This window comes from Typopeltis vanoorti, chromosome 1 (assembly GCF_054136105.1).
Source record: "Typopeltis vanoorti isolate ZY-2024b chromosome 1, IOZ_Tvanoo_1.0, whole genome shotgun sequence".
Taxonomy (NCBI): domain Eukaryota; kingdom Metazoa; phylum Arthropoda; class Arachnida; order Uropygi; family Thelyphonidae; genus Typopeltis; species Typopeltis vanoorti.
The window spans coordinates 89,453,448-89,469,150 of record NC_143549.1 but is presented as its reverse complement, the minus strand read 5'-3'; the positions used below and the strand labels follow the sequence as shown (position 1 = coordinate 89,469,150).

The 15,703-nt window shown below is 35.2% G+C and overlaps 1 protein-coding gene across 1 annotated transcript in view; it reads right to left on the bottom strand.

The window, feature by feature from the left end:
- Positions 1-3,559: 3,559 nt before the first annotated feature.
- The window catches only part of LOC150110189 (ADP-ribosylation factor-like protein 2-binding protein), a 52,605-nt gene continuing 40,461 nt past the window's right edge, over positions 3,560-15,703 (bottom strand). Inside the window, exons 6-7 of the mRNA XM_090392022.1 lie at positions 15,131-15,227; positions 3,560-3,838 (exon numbers count right to left, since the gene is read on the bottom strand). Coding sequence (XP_090248148.1) covers positions 3,776-3,838; positions 15,131-15,227 — 160 coding nt within the window. The 3' untranslated portion in view covers positions 3,560-3,775. The remainder of the gene's footprint in view (positions 3,839-15,130; positions 15,228-15,703) is intronic.

The following is a 15,703-nucleotide window of genomic DNA, read 5'->3' as shown; positions in this document are numbered from 1 at the left end:
TATTTGGCCACATGGCTCAGATACACTCCACTCCTTCCTAAGACACTTAAACAACCAACACCCCAGGGTCCAGTTCACCTTGGAAAAAGAGGAAAACAACACCCTCCCCTTCCTAGACGCTCTAATCACTCGCCAGCCTGATGGATCTTTGGGTTTTCTCTGTTTATAGAAAACCCACCCATACAGGCAGATACATTCACCAGCAATCCTTATGAAAACAGGTTGAAGATTTGTGGGTTGCAGAAATTGGCTGATAGGCAGAAAAGGGGAGATATGATTGAGACATTCAAATTGCTAAAGGGTTTCTATAGGATTAATTCAGAGGATATTTTTGAGAACAGGACTGGTGGTGGGAGGACTAGGAGGACATCCATGGAAGCTCGGCAAGAGTGTGGTTAGTAAGGGTGTTAGAGCTGGGTTTTTTTACTTTTCGAGTGGTGAATGAGTGGAATAAGCTGCCTGAGTCTGTTGTGGGTACTATGACAGTGAATGAGTTCAAGGCAAAGTATGATAGATACTGTGTGAATGTCAAATAGTTGTGATGGACATGATGCTTAGGGCCTCCCTTGATGAGTCTAAGAACTTCTTGGAGTAGCCCGTAATAATAATAATAATCTGTTGATTTTGCTGATTTTTTTTCCCTACATCTGGGGCACCTCTGAGAAAATAACCAATATCCTCAAAAAATATGACCTAACTTCTTGTTATAGACCATATAAAAAGTTGGCATCCCTTAATCCACTCTATCAAAGACCAACCACTTCCCCTAGACCTAACTGGTGTATACCAGGTCCCTTGCAATTGTAAATTGTCCTACTTTGGCCAAGCAGGCAGGACAGTGAATATCAGGATTTCAAAAGACTACATCCAGTTTCACCAGTACAGCCACTCTGGGCTTGCAGACCATGTCATAGATACCCGCCATAGAATTCGTTGGAAGAAAACTAAAATAATACACCGCAGCAAGTTCAAGTACGAAAGATTATTCATGGAATCATCAGCAGCTCTAAAAAACGTTCCAAACCTCAACAAATTTGGGTGCATGAGACTGTCCCAAATTTGGGAGACTTACATCATGAGAACTTCAGCCCAACAGCCAAGACAACCCAATTAGCCTGCTAGAGGGCACCATTAAGACTCTAGGAACAATATTAGTTTCTTGCCTTCTTCCTCATTTACTTTTGTTAGTGCCTGCGTGCACATACCATATTTGTATGTTCCTGAAGATGGCAATGTGACGTTGCTGAAATATTGAAGGCATTCATTAAAGTTTCCTTTAATTAATATCCATTTTATGCATTGTAAATTCCTCAAGTTAATTATCAGTTATGTATGACCAACGTATAAGCCTTGCTACAAGAATATATATGGAATAAGTGAGCTTATTTTCTTCTGAGATCTCTAGGATATCTAGAAAAGGCAGTGACCTGTTTTTCCAATTCCAGAGTAAAGTTTATAATGAGATGTTTTTCAGGTAGCTTGTAAATTTTTCTAGTTGCTCAGCAAAGATCCAGTCAGATGATGTTGTGTACGCTTAGCATAGTCATAGTTTTAAATTATAATTAATTTTTGCTGGCTTGGGTGGCCAAATGATTAGCATTTTCTCTCTCTAACCAACAGGCTGAAGATTCAAATTCTGTCTTGGATGTCTGTGATTGTCTTTAGGTGGGAGATGAATTTTGTCACCTAGTACAAGACCACTGCCCTTCTTTTTGGTTCATAATATTTTTCTTTGAATATGGAAAAACATATTTTCTATGCTGCATTTAAAGAATAAGATAGTATCTAATAGGAAGAGTCTTGCAAGATCTGTATTTTTTTTTCTAAATGATATACAAAAACTTTTAACAGATTTTGGTAGCTAATGAACCAGTGTTTTTCTCTTTTGTAATTATGTGGTCTGTTTGTGACCTAAAGCACATGTTTAAGCCCAAATTGAATGCCATCAAAGACAGGAATGGAGCAGTACTAACAGAAGAACTGGAAATCAAAAACAAATGGAAAGAATACTGTGAGGAACTGTACAACAGGAAGGAAAATTTGGAGGAGCTCTCTCACCAGGAAAATTTTGATTTGGAACCTCCACTTAGGCATAAGGTTGAAAGAGCAGTTAACTAGGTTAACGGCAATAAGGCCCTAGGTGCACATGGAATCTCAGCAGAGTTAATTAAGGCCACAAGGGATAAGAGTGTTTCATAGACTGATTACAAGGATATGGGAGACAGGATTATCGCCTAGAGACTGGAAGAAGTCAGTTAAGGGAAATATGAAGGATTGCAAGAACTACAGAACTATTATTTTAATCTCTCATGCAAGCAAAATTTTATTAAAGATCATTCTAAATAGGATTGAGACCAAATTATTCCTCAGGGATACCTGAGGAATAAGCAGGTTTTAAGAAAGGTAAGGGTACCTGAGATCATATTTTTTGCCTTAGACAGATCATACAAAAGTTAAAGAATTTTGACTACCTATAGTAATGTGTTTCATAGACTACTCTAAAGCTTTTGACTGTGTTCAGCATGTGAAACTATGGGAAGTAATGAAAATAATGGGTTTTTCTCAACACACTATCAGGTTGATAGCTAACTTGTACAGTGAGCAAGAAGCCATGTAAGAGCAGGTATTAGATTAACCTTTTGGCTTCAGGTTAGAAAGGGAGGGAGGTAGGCAAGGATGACTACTTACCTGTTTAGTATCTATGCTGAGGACATCATGCATGTAGCCTAAGACAGGAATTAGAATAGCTGGTAGATTGATCAGTATTCTGAGGTATGCTGATGATACAGTACTCTTTTGTAATGACAAGGAAGAACTAGGACAACTTGACAGAGTTAATGAGATCAGTAAGAACAGAGGACTTCAGCTCAATCCTAGCAAGACAAAGAGTATGGTTCTCAAAGGGAAGCTCCTGAGATACAAATGGAGAAAGAATTGAAGTTAGCAAGTTCGAGTACTTGGGATCCATTATTGTTCACATCAATAATTCAACTTCAAAGAGTTGTCTAAAATCTGGAAGGATGGATCTATCTCCACAGGAACAAAGTTGAAGATTGTGGATGCAGCTATTTTTCCAACAGCAACTTATGGATGTGAGACTAGGAACCTAAAGAAGTTTGACAGGAAAAGGATAGCTGCATTTAAGATGTGGTGTTACAGAAGGCTGTTCAGGATATCATATACTGAAAGGTGCATTAACGGATGAGTACTAGAAAGGATTGGCAGAACTTTAAGGCTCCTTAAGGATATTTACAGAAGAAAGTTGAAATACTTTAGACACATCGAAAGGGTAGAAGGAGAATGTTCTCAAAAGTTCCTGGAAAAACAGGAAGGGATAGACTGCCAATGAAATGGATGGAGGGATGGTGATCTTCAGAGTTGAAGCATCCAGAAAAAGCATACAATAGGACCACCTGGCAAGGACTGGTGTGGCACATCACCGAGCTCTGATTGCTATGCAATCAACAGATGGATGGAATACTAGAATTCACATGGAATATATCAGTCACAGAAATATAAGCAGGATACTTCAATCAAAAAAGGATAAGCATTACCACAATTTAGAAAACAAGTATGCATACACTTTTATTCAGATTGCTACAAACATTACATTAATACCTTTCTAACTTAAGGCACAATGGTTTAGAGCAAATATGATTAATCAAATAATATGTTTCTGAAATTCAGAAGCTTTCTCCAATACTACAATAACTTAAAATTCAGTTGGTCACAAGTTTTGGCTGCTGGTGCTGCGAAGAATGCTAAATGAGTGTGACTAGCTAGAACTTATTACTTTTCTCTGCCCCAATGCCAAGTCAGGAGTTCGGCCCTCTCTTGCCTGTAGAAAAATAAAAAATATGGGTACTTAATATAATATAAAATTTTGCAAAGTATTATGTAAATTACTGTGAGTGCAGAATTTATATTTTGATCTATTGATAATTAGTGAAACATAGCTCTAAGAAATGAAGGTGATATCCTTCTAAATAGTATGATTTATTCAGGCACTAGTGATCAGGAAAAGAGTACTATATTCAATACCAAACATGAACATCTTAAATGAGAGCCACTTTCTGAAAGAATGATGGGTGAATTTCAAAATGGGAAACTGGACAGTAAAACTTATTTGTGTCTATGATTCCACAGAAGGGTTGAGTAGGAAACAGAGAACTTTTCAAGTCATTAAGGAGGGCATTTCATACAAAAATGAACTGGTTCTTGTTGGAGACTTAGGCAGCAGAGTATAAAATGAATACCAAAATCTTTTGAGGAAATTTGAGAAATGTCAAAAGTAATAATAATGATAAGTAAGCATGTGGTGGATTTTTGTTCAGGATATGAACAAGTCATTTTTTGTCAGAATATGTTAATAATGTGCATAAATTCACAGGGAACAAAAACAACTAAAAGAATGTTTCTGGATACAAGGAATTAGAAACAGAAAGTGACCAACAGGAGGCATTCAGCAGGATAAAAATCAGCATTACTGAACAAAGTAAAACAACTCTCAGATGGCAAATTGTATGCTCAAATATACAAATGAAACAGAAAATGTTTAGGAAAAAAGAATCAGCCAGTGAGATGGCAAAATCTGAAGAACACCATGCTTGACACAAGAAATTAAAGAAGCCTTTCATGAAAAGAAGAAATCATATAAAAAGTTCCTAGCTAATAAGTCAGCATTTGTGTTTTTTAAAGGATATAGAGAAAAATGTAATAAAGCTAAGTATTGTTTAAAGTAGCTAAGCAAAAGTCATGGAAGGATTTTGGAAAGAACAGAGAAAATAAATATTATGAAGGTAGTAAAATGTGGAGATTAAAGTGGTCGCTTAGAAATGGGAGAAAGAGTACTACAAAAAAAATCATAAAGGTGATATGAAAACTAAAAATATTCTAGCTGTTTGGAGTTATTAACTTGAAAGGAGATAATAAATTATGGAAAAGTCAGAACAAATATTGAGAAGAAATGAATTCAGGGGTATACACAGTAAGACTTAAGTTAGAAAAGCAATCAGAAACCTGAAATGTAAAAATACAACTGGAGTAGATATTCAACATGAATTCTAGTAGCAGAAAAGATCTGCAGTTTACACTAATGACTGAAAAGACCTACCCAGCAAAGTCAATATCCAGATGATTTGAGAACTCTCACCATATCAAATTATAACATGGAAAATAAAAGTGAATGCATGAATTTCAGAGGAATTTCTTTACTGAGTGTTTTAAGCATATTTGAGAAAGGGCTAAGAAAAATTATTGAAGAAAAGGCTTGATTTAGACCACACAAGAAGTTAAAGGCTGGATTAAGGTTTGCTAAGGACAGATTTATACCTATGACAATCAAGAAATAATGAGTATATAATAAAGATTTCTAATTAGGATTTACTGATGTTGAAACAAAAAAAATTATTTTTAATTAAAAAGAATTAAAGTCAAGCAGCATTCAAAGGTGAACTGTAGACTCAAATATACAAATTTAAAAAAAAAAATGAAAGAATTTGAAAACAAGAACCAAATCCCGCATACTTCAATAGCAGACTGAAGAAAGCATTGACTGATTCAGTTCTGGAGAAAGCTGAATCAATGGTGTCAAGCATATAACAAAGCCTATAATATAATATAGCAAAAATATAATAATATAGTAAAAAATATAACAAATAGTGTGTAAAAGTAGTTAAACAAAAGTCACAAGAAGACTTTAGTAAGAATATAGAAAATAATCAGAAAAGTAACAAAATGTTCTGGAGACTATTGAAAATTATTAGAAATTGATGAAATGGTTACAGTAAAAGGAATCAGGGATCATAAAGGGTGATACAAAAAAGATATTCTAGATGTCTGAAATACTAATTTGAAAGGATGCTAAATGAAACATGAAGTCAGAGAACAATAGAAATGTTTAAGGAATGTTATCAGAAGTTTCATGTCAATGAGATAGAAAAAAACCTTAAATGTGGAAAGGCAGCTTAAGTAGATATTTGACCAGAAATGTTCAAATATGGAGGTATAGATGTTTTACAGCAGATGCACAGTTTAATTCAGAAGGTCAAATTCCAGATGATTGGAGTAGAACTGACACAGACAAAAAAAAAGGAAATAAACATGGTGAGAGTTCTACTCCAATCACTAGTCCTCAAACTTATTACGGATAAAAAGGCATTCTCATGCTACTTATAGTTTTAACATGATTATTTGAAATACCCTATGCATTAAGAAGGATAAAATAATGTGTCTTGATGTTAAAGAAGAAAAGAAATGGTGTAGCATTTATTACATTTTAACTATAACAACTGTGTTCACAATACAGCACTGAATCAATCAATATACCTATTACTGTAACAAGATACCACACTTTGCTATGTGAGTTCATAATTCTTAGTTTAGTTTAAATATTAAAATGTAATAAATGCTGCACAGTTTATTTTCTTCTTTATCCCAGTGTCATTACTTTCTATCACAAGAAACTTTACAGCTTGTTCTTGATAGCTCACCAACCCTTATGAATTCTTGAGTCACAACTGGACTTGAGTACCGAGTATATGAATAAATTTTCATGCTCAAGTTTTGTGCTTCCTTTTACTTTTTCTGTTCACTCACCAGGTTTTCAGTTAGGCTCTTATTTTTATCTGTTAGCATCATTTCTAGGTTGCTTTTCTTACTTTAGGAAGAAAAGCAATCTCTGTTAGGTTCACATTTCAGATCTAGGCTTCTCTACTTTTTCAGTTGTCTCCATTCTTCCTATATATTTCCAAGAACAGAAAATAGAAATACACAAGAAGGAACCGTAATGTAACCAAGAGTCATAACAATACTGGTTACTATATAAAAATACAAATGTAGGCAAGACAGTCACTACAAAATTAAATTACTATAAGGGCACATGTAACATACAGCATATACTTGAGATATAACATTTAGAATAATAATATTAGAGAAGTTAAGTTTGTTCACAGACAAGAAAGAGGTAAGAGCTAGGTTTTTTCTCTCACAGAGCAGTGAGTGAGTGGAATAGTTTGCCTTTAGGGGTAGTGAGTGCATCTAGTGTGAATGAATTTAAGGGAAGGTATGACAGCTGGTTTGGGTGATTTATAGCCTCTCTCGATGAGTCCTTGACTCCCTGGAGGTTTCAGATAATAATAATAATATCTTATAGTATGCATTTAAAATAAAAGTCAACATTATTTAGTCCCATGAGGTAAATCTCAATCTTTTTCTAAAAGCATTGTGATGTCAGATTTTATGTAGTTAGGCAGTTTATTGTAGCTGCTTGTTGCTAAGTTCTCAAAAGATTTGTGAAAAATTTCTTTGTCCACCTTGGGAACTACCAGCAAGTTCCAACAACATCATAAACCATAATCTACATTATATACAGAAAAATTTACAATCTTATTTCTTACAGATAGTATGCAAGTATATAGATAGAGTTTCTATAATGATAAAATGTTAAGAATAGTAAATAGGTCACTAGTTCAATGAATATGCAAAGTAATCAGTAATGGTTACAGCTCTGATTATTCTAGTTTGTATCAAAGGAAGTAGATTGTTATAGTAATCTTCACCCAAAAGGTGATACCATGTTGCAGTGAAGAATTTACCCATGAATAATATAAGCAGCTTAAAAATACTACATTGATAAATTTTTAAACATTATACATTCTATTAATTACATGCCTCAACTTGTTTGTTAAAAATGAGATGTGGAATTTCCATTTAAGGTTGCCGTCAATGTGGAAGACAACATGATATCATTTTTAACACACTCCTTTGCACTCTCTCTCTCTCTTCACTGTATCAGAATCACCATGGAAACCAGAATAGTTCAAGTGAGATCTTATCAATGCCTTATAAAGAAGCAAAATGACTTCTCTATCGTTATATGTCAAGGTTTGTTTCAGCATTGCAATTATCTTCTGGGTTGTATCTGCAAACCTTGCTATATGGCTGGTGAACTATAACTATAACTCCAGGATCCCTGGCCACATCAGTTTCTTCTAGTATAATACCACTGATATAATATGACACTGGATATGAAATCACACCAAAGTGCATGACTTTACACTTACTAACATTGAACTGACAGCCATTTTCACATGGCCACAATTCCAGCTTATCAAAGATAATACCTATCTTTGCATTATCAGCAAATAGCTGTATGTTACATACAAATCCTTCCTAATGTCGTTAATGTATAGATTGAATAACAGTAGACCAAGGATTGATTCTTGTGATACACTACTGGTTACCTTAAATCTTGCAGACTCACGTCCCCACATACCACTTTCTGATATCTGCTAGTCAGTCATCCTCCTATGCTCACTAATATTTTATAATCCAATCCCACATTGTCCAATTCATGCAACAGTCTTCCATGATGTATTCATTCCCCTTGTCTAACTCAATGGTAACTTTATTACAGAATGTGAGCAAGTCGCTCAAATATGACCTTCCCTTAGTAAATCCATGCTGTGCATTGCAAAGTATAGATTCTCTCTCAACCCATTTCTGTATTTGAGCCCTAATGAACTTTTAGAAAATTTTTACCACTACTCCAGAGATGTTGATAGATTGACAGTTGAATACATCAGTCTTGGCACCACCCTTGTACAATGGGATTATCATACATTCTTCCCACTCCTGTAGAATTTTCCTTGAGACTCCAAATATAGATTCTGGTCAAAGGAATAGCCAGTTCAGCTGAATACTCTTTTAGAATTTGTGCTAATATCCCATCAGTCCCCTCTGCCAAGTTCTTATTCAGTTTTACTATTATTTTCTACTCAGCTAACTGAGTAGAAAATAATAGTAATAGACTAGTCACTATTAACAATATATTTCAGTTTAAATTTATGAACATAATATTCATGTGGAGAGACAAAACATAAAACAATAAATGTCCCATTAAGTTATTGTTGATAGTGATGTCAAATTTATCTAAGATGCAAGGGTACACAGCAGATTTAAAATGAAGTGGTCACCACTTTGTGTTCAGTAGGATAAAACTCTCAAAAGTGTAGATTAAAATATATAAACAGTAAATGAGTTTGATAAAAGAACTAAACTTCAAAGAATGAACAACAAAACCTAAAGAAAACATTTACTGACATAGCTAAGAAAGCAATATGGTGATGTTACAAGAGTAAGCTAAATTGCTGGGTCTGCTCCATGGTGGACACAAAGCTAAAGAACCCATCCATGAAAAGAAGAATTGATATAAAAAGTTCCTAGCTAGTAAAATCAATGATAAAATTAAAGAATATACAGGAAATTCAGGTAAGTTAAATTATGTGTAAAAATTAAATTATGTGTAAAAAAAAAGTACCAAAAAAAATGTCACGGAAGGTTTTCAAAAGAATAAACAAAGTAAATAAAAACAGTAAAATGTTTTGGAGGTTATTAAGAAAGCTCAGAAGCGAAGGAAAGATTACTGCCAAAGGGTCAATAATCATAAAGGTGATATAACTGAAGACAAGGATATCCTGTCTTCAGTTTTTCATTAAATATATCATTAAAATGCATAATAAATGAAAATTATTATGGACAAGCAGTTTTCTCCCAGAAACTAGGGGTTTTCATCCTGTAAACTCAAGAAAAATCAACCATAGAACCCACATTAATACACTGCATTAGGATTAGGGACCACAAGATTGCAACACTTCTGTCTGCCTCGGTTCACTGGATGCTATTTATAATAAGTCTTGAGCTAGTTATCTCTGATTGGCTACCAATGGAGACTGAACTGTCTCTCGGTCTACAAAAGTTTTGCCCACTCCCTATAGGGAATAAAATGCATTAGAGGATTTATAGGAGAGATGGCATCAATAGCAGAACATTATTAAAAATGAAAATCTCAGAAAAGACTTAACATCTTTTCTGATATTAAGAATGTATAAGCAGAACTAATCTAAGACTGGAAGTTGCATAAAGCAGTGGTAAGGAAGTAAGATAACGAGAAATAAGTTTTTTACACATAAAGTATGGTACACCTATGTCCTCCATAACATATATTGTTGTAATGTTTCAGTACTGTTTTTTGTAATGAACTTTAGTAATGCACCTACTAAAGTACAGTATTTGAGAAGGCAGTGAGAGTGTAGACAGAGAATGAGTTTAAGGAGTGATGTGACAGACTATGGTTCTGATAGCAGACTGAAATTTAAATGCTAATCAAATCAGAGATCTGTCACATAACACACACATTTGGAAAGAAAGTTAGTGATTGGAAACTAGTCATGAGATATCAACTGTTAGACTTCAATAATGTGTGGTACACCTCATATATAGAAAAGTATGCACCAAAATTATAATGACACTGTAAAAATTATTTAAACAAAGAAATAACATCTGCAGTATAAATAATTTGAATGTATCTCAACGTATAAAAATGAAATAAATGAAATTTATACATTCAAATCAAATGAAAAAAATATTAATTTAACAAGTGATTTCTTTTTTTAATATTGTGGTTTAAAAAAAATTATATTATTGTTGATAGTGATGTTTCCTCTCTGATGCAGGACACCAGAGTGTACAGAGGATTTGAAATTGGAAGTGATCACTATTTAGTCTTAAGCAGGATAAAATTCAATTTCATCTTGAAAAGAAGAACATGTAAGAAAGTTTTAAAACGAATAAAACTTGACCAGCTCTCAGATGTGAACTGTAGACTAAAATGTTCAAACATTATTCAAGAAAAAATGAAAGAGTTTAAGAACAAAAATCAAACCTTGGGGATTCAGTGGCAAGCTCTGAAGAAAACATTGATAGATTCTGTGGAGAGACATGTGGTGAGGTTGTTTGCAAAAATAGAAAAAATCAGAACTCCCTGGTGGACATAGGAAGTTAAAGAGACAGTGGAGGAAAAGAAGAAAGCATATCAAAAGTTCTTGGCAAATAAGTCAGCTTGTGCTCTTAGAGAATACAGAGACAAATGTACGAAAACTAAACATCGTGTAAAACTAGCTAAAAAAGTATTGGAATGACTTTGGTAAGAACATAGAAAATAAATATCAAGAAGGTGGTAAGATATTCTGGAGGTTGTTGAAGAAGCTTAGGAATGGAGGAAAGAGTGCTGTAAAAGGAATTAGAGATTGATAAAGCTGATATGAAAAACTGGAGAAAAAGATATCCTTGAAGTATGGAGTAAATACTTTGAAAAATTGCTAAATGAAACTAGCAGTGATGACAGCACAGTGATAAAAACACTGACCAGGGCATGCAATCAGGAATACATATCCATGCTTGAAGTAGAAAAAGCCATCAAAAGTCTGAAATGTGGAAAGGCAGCTGGAGTAGATGATATTAGACCAGAAATGCTCAAGTATGGAGGTATAAAAGTTTTACAGTGGCTACACTGCATAGTTCAGAGGACCTGGACAGAAGGACCAATTCCAGATGATTGGAGTAGAGCTCTTATAGTACCCATATATAAAAATGGAAATAAAACTGACTGTGAAAATTACAGAGGTATTTCTCTACTCAGTGTTCCTGGTTTATGCCAATATACTTGAGAAACGGTTGAGAAGGACTGTGGAAGAGAAGCTTGGTGAGGAACAAGCTGGATTCAGGCCAAATAGAGGCTGTCAGGATCAGATATTCACTTTACGACAAATAGTTGAAAAGTCATGGGAATATAACAAAGTTCTGTATTTAAGTTTTGTCGATCTGGAAAAAGCATATGACAAGGTGCCAAGAGAGAAGCTATTCAAAATGCTACGGTTGTATGGTGTCAGTGGATCATTATATCAAGCAATGCTTAGTCTTTATTTGAGTTGTAAGTCAGCAGATATAATTGAAGGAAGTACAAGGAGATGGTTTAATGTTAAATCTGGTGTCAGACAAGGATGTACATTATCACCTCTGTTATTCATTATCTATATGGATTACATTATGAAGGAAAGTGGTATTAAACCTGATATCAAAATTGGAGATGTTAATGTCAGCTCCTTGCTTTATGCGGATGATGTTATACTTCTAAATAAATCCGCTACAAGTCTGCAAGATTCACTGATGAAATTTAATAATTGAATAACTGTTGTGATAGATATGGCATGAAGGTCAGCAATAACAAGACAAAGATAATGAAAATAGGCAGAAGCATTGAAAATATCAGCTGCATTGTGAATGGAGAACCTATAGAACAAGTAAAACATTTCAGCTACTTAGGCACGATTTTTAGTAAAGATGGTAAATTAAATATGGAAATAGACATCATGTTGGAGGCTTAATGGATATTTTTACAACACTTAAAAAGAATTAAAATAGACTTTAATGCTTCCTATATTTCGTCCTAGTCACTAGGACATCTACGGGGATTACAAAAAAATTAATGTAACATATGCACAAATAACAAACAATACTAAGCCCAACCACGTGGGTGACACTAAAGTCCTATCTAGGTAGAGCGCCCTCTAAGGGCAGTAGTAGGTGGCCTGGAATGTAAGGTGGGAACTCTGGTGATGAGTGTTTCCCAAATCTTCGGAAGCTTAATGCACCCATATTTATTGAGATTTGGTTGGTTTTTGAGAGCTGCTGCTGCTTCCAAAAAAAAAGTCTCTCTTTCTTGAATTTGCTGTGGTGGAGCATGGTGGTTTTTTTCCATGATACTCTGTGGGTGGTGTCCAAAACATGGTCAGCCAAGCCTGTATGGCCATAGTTGTGTTTGAAGATGTAGGACTTGTGTTCCTCTAGACGGATGGATGCTGATCTGCCTGTCTGTCCAAAGTACGCCAGCTTACAGGAACAGGGTACTTTGTAAACTCCAGGCAGAGAGAGAGGAGGGAGCTGATCTTTCGTAGAACGGATAAGGGTAGCCAGTTTGCGGTGGGGCTTGTATGCTGTGTGTAGATTGTATTGTTTTAGTATCTTGGCTATTTTTTCCGATGTGCCACGGATGTAGGGTATGGTGATGGCATTTTTAAATTCTTGTTGACGAGACGGAAGGGGAATGGGGGAGGAGTTGATTATTTTTTTGATACTGTGATCACTGTAGCCATTGGAGAGGAAAGTGCTGTGTATGTGGTTAAGCTCATTAGTGAGGGCGGTTCCACTGGAACAAAGATTGTGGGCTCTCTTGGTAAGAGTTTTAATAATGCCATATTGTTGAGAGGGGTGGTGGTGGGAGAGTTTGTGAATGTATCTGCCTGTGTGTGTGGGTTTTCTGTATACGGTGAAGGTAAGTGTATCATTAGGCAGGCGTGTGACTAAGGTGTCTAGGAAGGGTAAACAATTGTTCTTTTCCTTTTCCATAGTGAACTGGATTCTTGAATGTAGACTATTGAGATGACTGAGGAAGGAGTCTAACGTGTCTGGGCCATGAGGCCAAATAGAGAACACATCATCTACATATCTTAGCCAGATAGAAGGTTTGAGTGGGGCTGAGTCTATGGCTCGTTTTTCGAAATCTTCCATATAGAAATTGGCAAGGGGGGGGGGGTGAGAGGGGGGAACCCATGGCAGTTCCTTCTATCTGCTTGTAGATTTTGTTGTTCCAAGAGAAATATCCAGAGTTAATGGCAAAGGAAAAGAGATCTAAGATGTCAGAGGGAAAAACCTTTTCTAAGAGAGATAAGGTGTCAATTAAGGGAATATTGGTAAACAAAGAGGAGATATCAAAGCTTACCAATATGTCTGTCTTCTTCAAGGTTAAATTTTCTGTGAGGGCTTTAAAGTGGGTCGAGGTTTTTATATAGGAAGGGGACCTTCCGGTGAGGGGGATCAGAGAGTTGGCCAGCTGTTTAGATAGTCTATAGCAAGGTGCATTGGTAGCATCTACTATAGGCCTGAGTGGGGAGTTGGGTTTGTAGATTTTTGGTAAACCTAGAGGAACACAAGTCTTACATCTTCAAACACAACTATGGCCATTCAGGCTTGGCTGACTATGTTTTGGACACCACCCACAGAGTATCATGGAAGAAAACCACCATGCTCCACCACAGCAAATTCAAGAAAGAGAGACTTTTCTTAGAAGCAGCAGCAGCTCTCAAAAACCAACCAAATCTCAATAAATATGGGTGCATTAAGCTTCCGAAGATTTGGGAAACACTCATCACCAGAGTTCCCACCTTACATTCCAGGCCACCTACTACTGCCCTTAGAGGGCGCTCTACCTAGATAGGACTTTAGTGTCACCCACGTGGTTGGGCTTAGTATTGTTTGTTATTTGTGCATATGTTACATTAATTTTTTTGTAATCCCCGTAGATGTCCTAGTGACTAGGACGAAATATAGGAAGCATTAAAGTCTATTTTAATTCTTTTTAAGTGTTGTAAAAATATCCATTAAGCCTCCAACATGATGTCCTCACAGCACTTAAGCCTCTACACATGTATGGAAATAGACAACAGAATCAACAAAGCTGGTATGGTAGGAAGTCAACTGAATAAATTTATATGGAATAAGAGAGAAATTAGTCAAAACACTAAATTAGCTATATACAGGACAGTGTTCAAACCAATTTTAAATTATGGATCTGAGAGCTGAGTCAGAAGTAAAACACTTGACCAGAGACTAGAGCCTGCAGATATGAGAGTCCTGAGAAAGATTAGGGGTGTGAACAGATGGCATCAATGGCAATATCATATTAAAAATGAGTCTATATTAGGAAAGAACTTGATATCGTCATGTATCCAGGAATGCATTAGCAGCGTTAATCTCAGGTGGTATGGTCACTTAAATAGAATGGGCGAGGAAAGATTAGCCAAGCCTTTTTCTTGGCTAATCTTTTTTTCCTGCCAACCTGGCAGAGAAAAAGACCCCACTGGGTCTTTTTCTCTGCCAGGTTGGCAGGAAAAAGACCCAGTGGAAAACCAATATACAGGTGGACTGATACGGTAAAAAGTGCCTTAGAAGATAGATATATAAATATAAGATCTAATAATATTGTTGCTTTGACAGATAACAGATTGATTTGGTAGAAAATTGTAGGTAGGAAGTTTTTATGCTCTCATTATTATGAGTGCATAATAATGAGTTTTGGTATTGTGAGTGGATATGTAATATGCACTCACAATCCTGGTGACAAATAAGTCACTGGATCATAGCAGACTTCCATGCAAATGAAAAAAATGGGTTATACAGGAAGATATAAATGATATATTCTTATAAACAAAATAATTGCAAGACTAGTACTTACAGATTTGTAATCTAGGAACATTTCTTTAAACGTAGAAAAATTGGTGAAACTAAGAAGAATGTCAAACACTTCTCCATCAAGTTCAGTTTTACGAGCTCTATTAACAACAAAACATCTTTATTTGTAAAAAAATATTTACAAAGTAATATCTGCATAAAAAAAAAGTCAATTGTAGAAAATTTCATTCCTTAATGTTTTACATAAGGTTTGTTGAATTTCGTTTAGTCAATTCCTCATGTGTACCATCAAGGGTTGTATACGATACCATGATATTCTAGCATAATTTAGTTTAACATTATTACTAACTCCATATCAACAATTTTCTTTCAAATTATCTGTTATTTGTCAGGTATCCCATAATGGCAGATCTTACATTATGGTTACCTGAAGTGGTGCTAACTACACTAATTCTCTTCTTGGTTTTTCCTAATGCTCAAACAATGCTAATAATGTCAAATTCTTCTTTTATATCTTCATTTTTAATCTGCCATCTGTTTGTGTCTCTAATTTTCTTCAGATTTCTTCTATCTATGGTTTCTACTGCATACAATGTTTTGTATGCAGTAAAAAAAA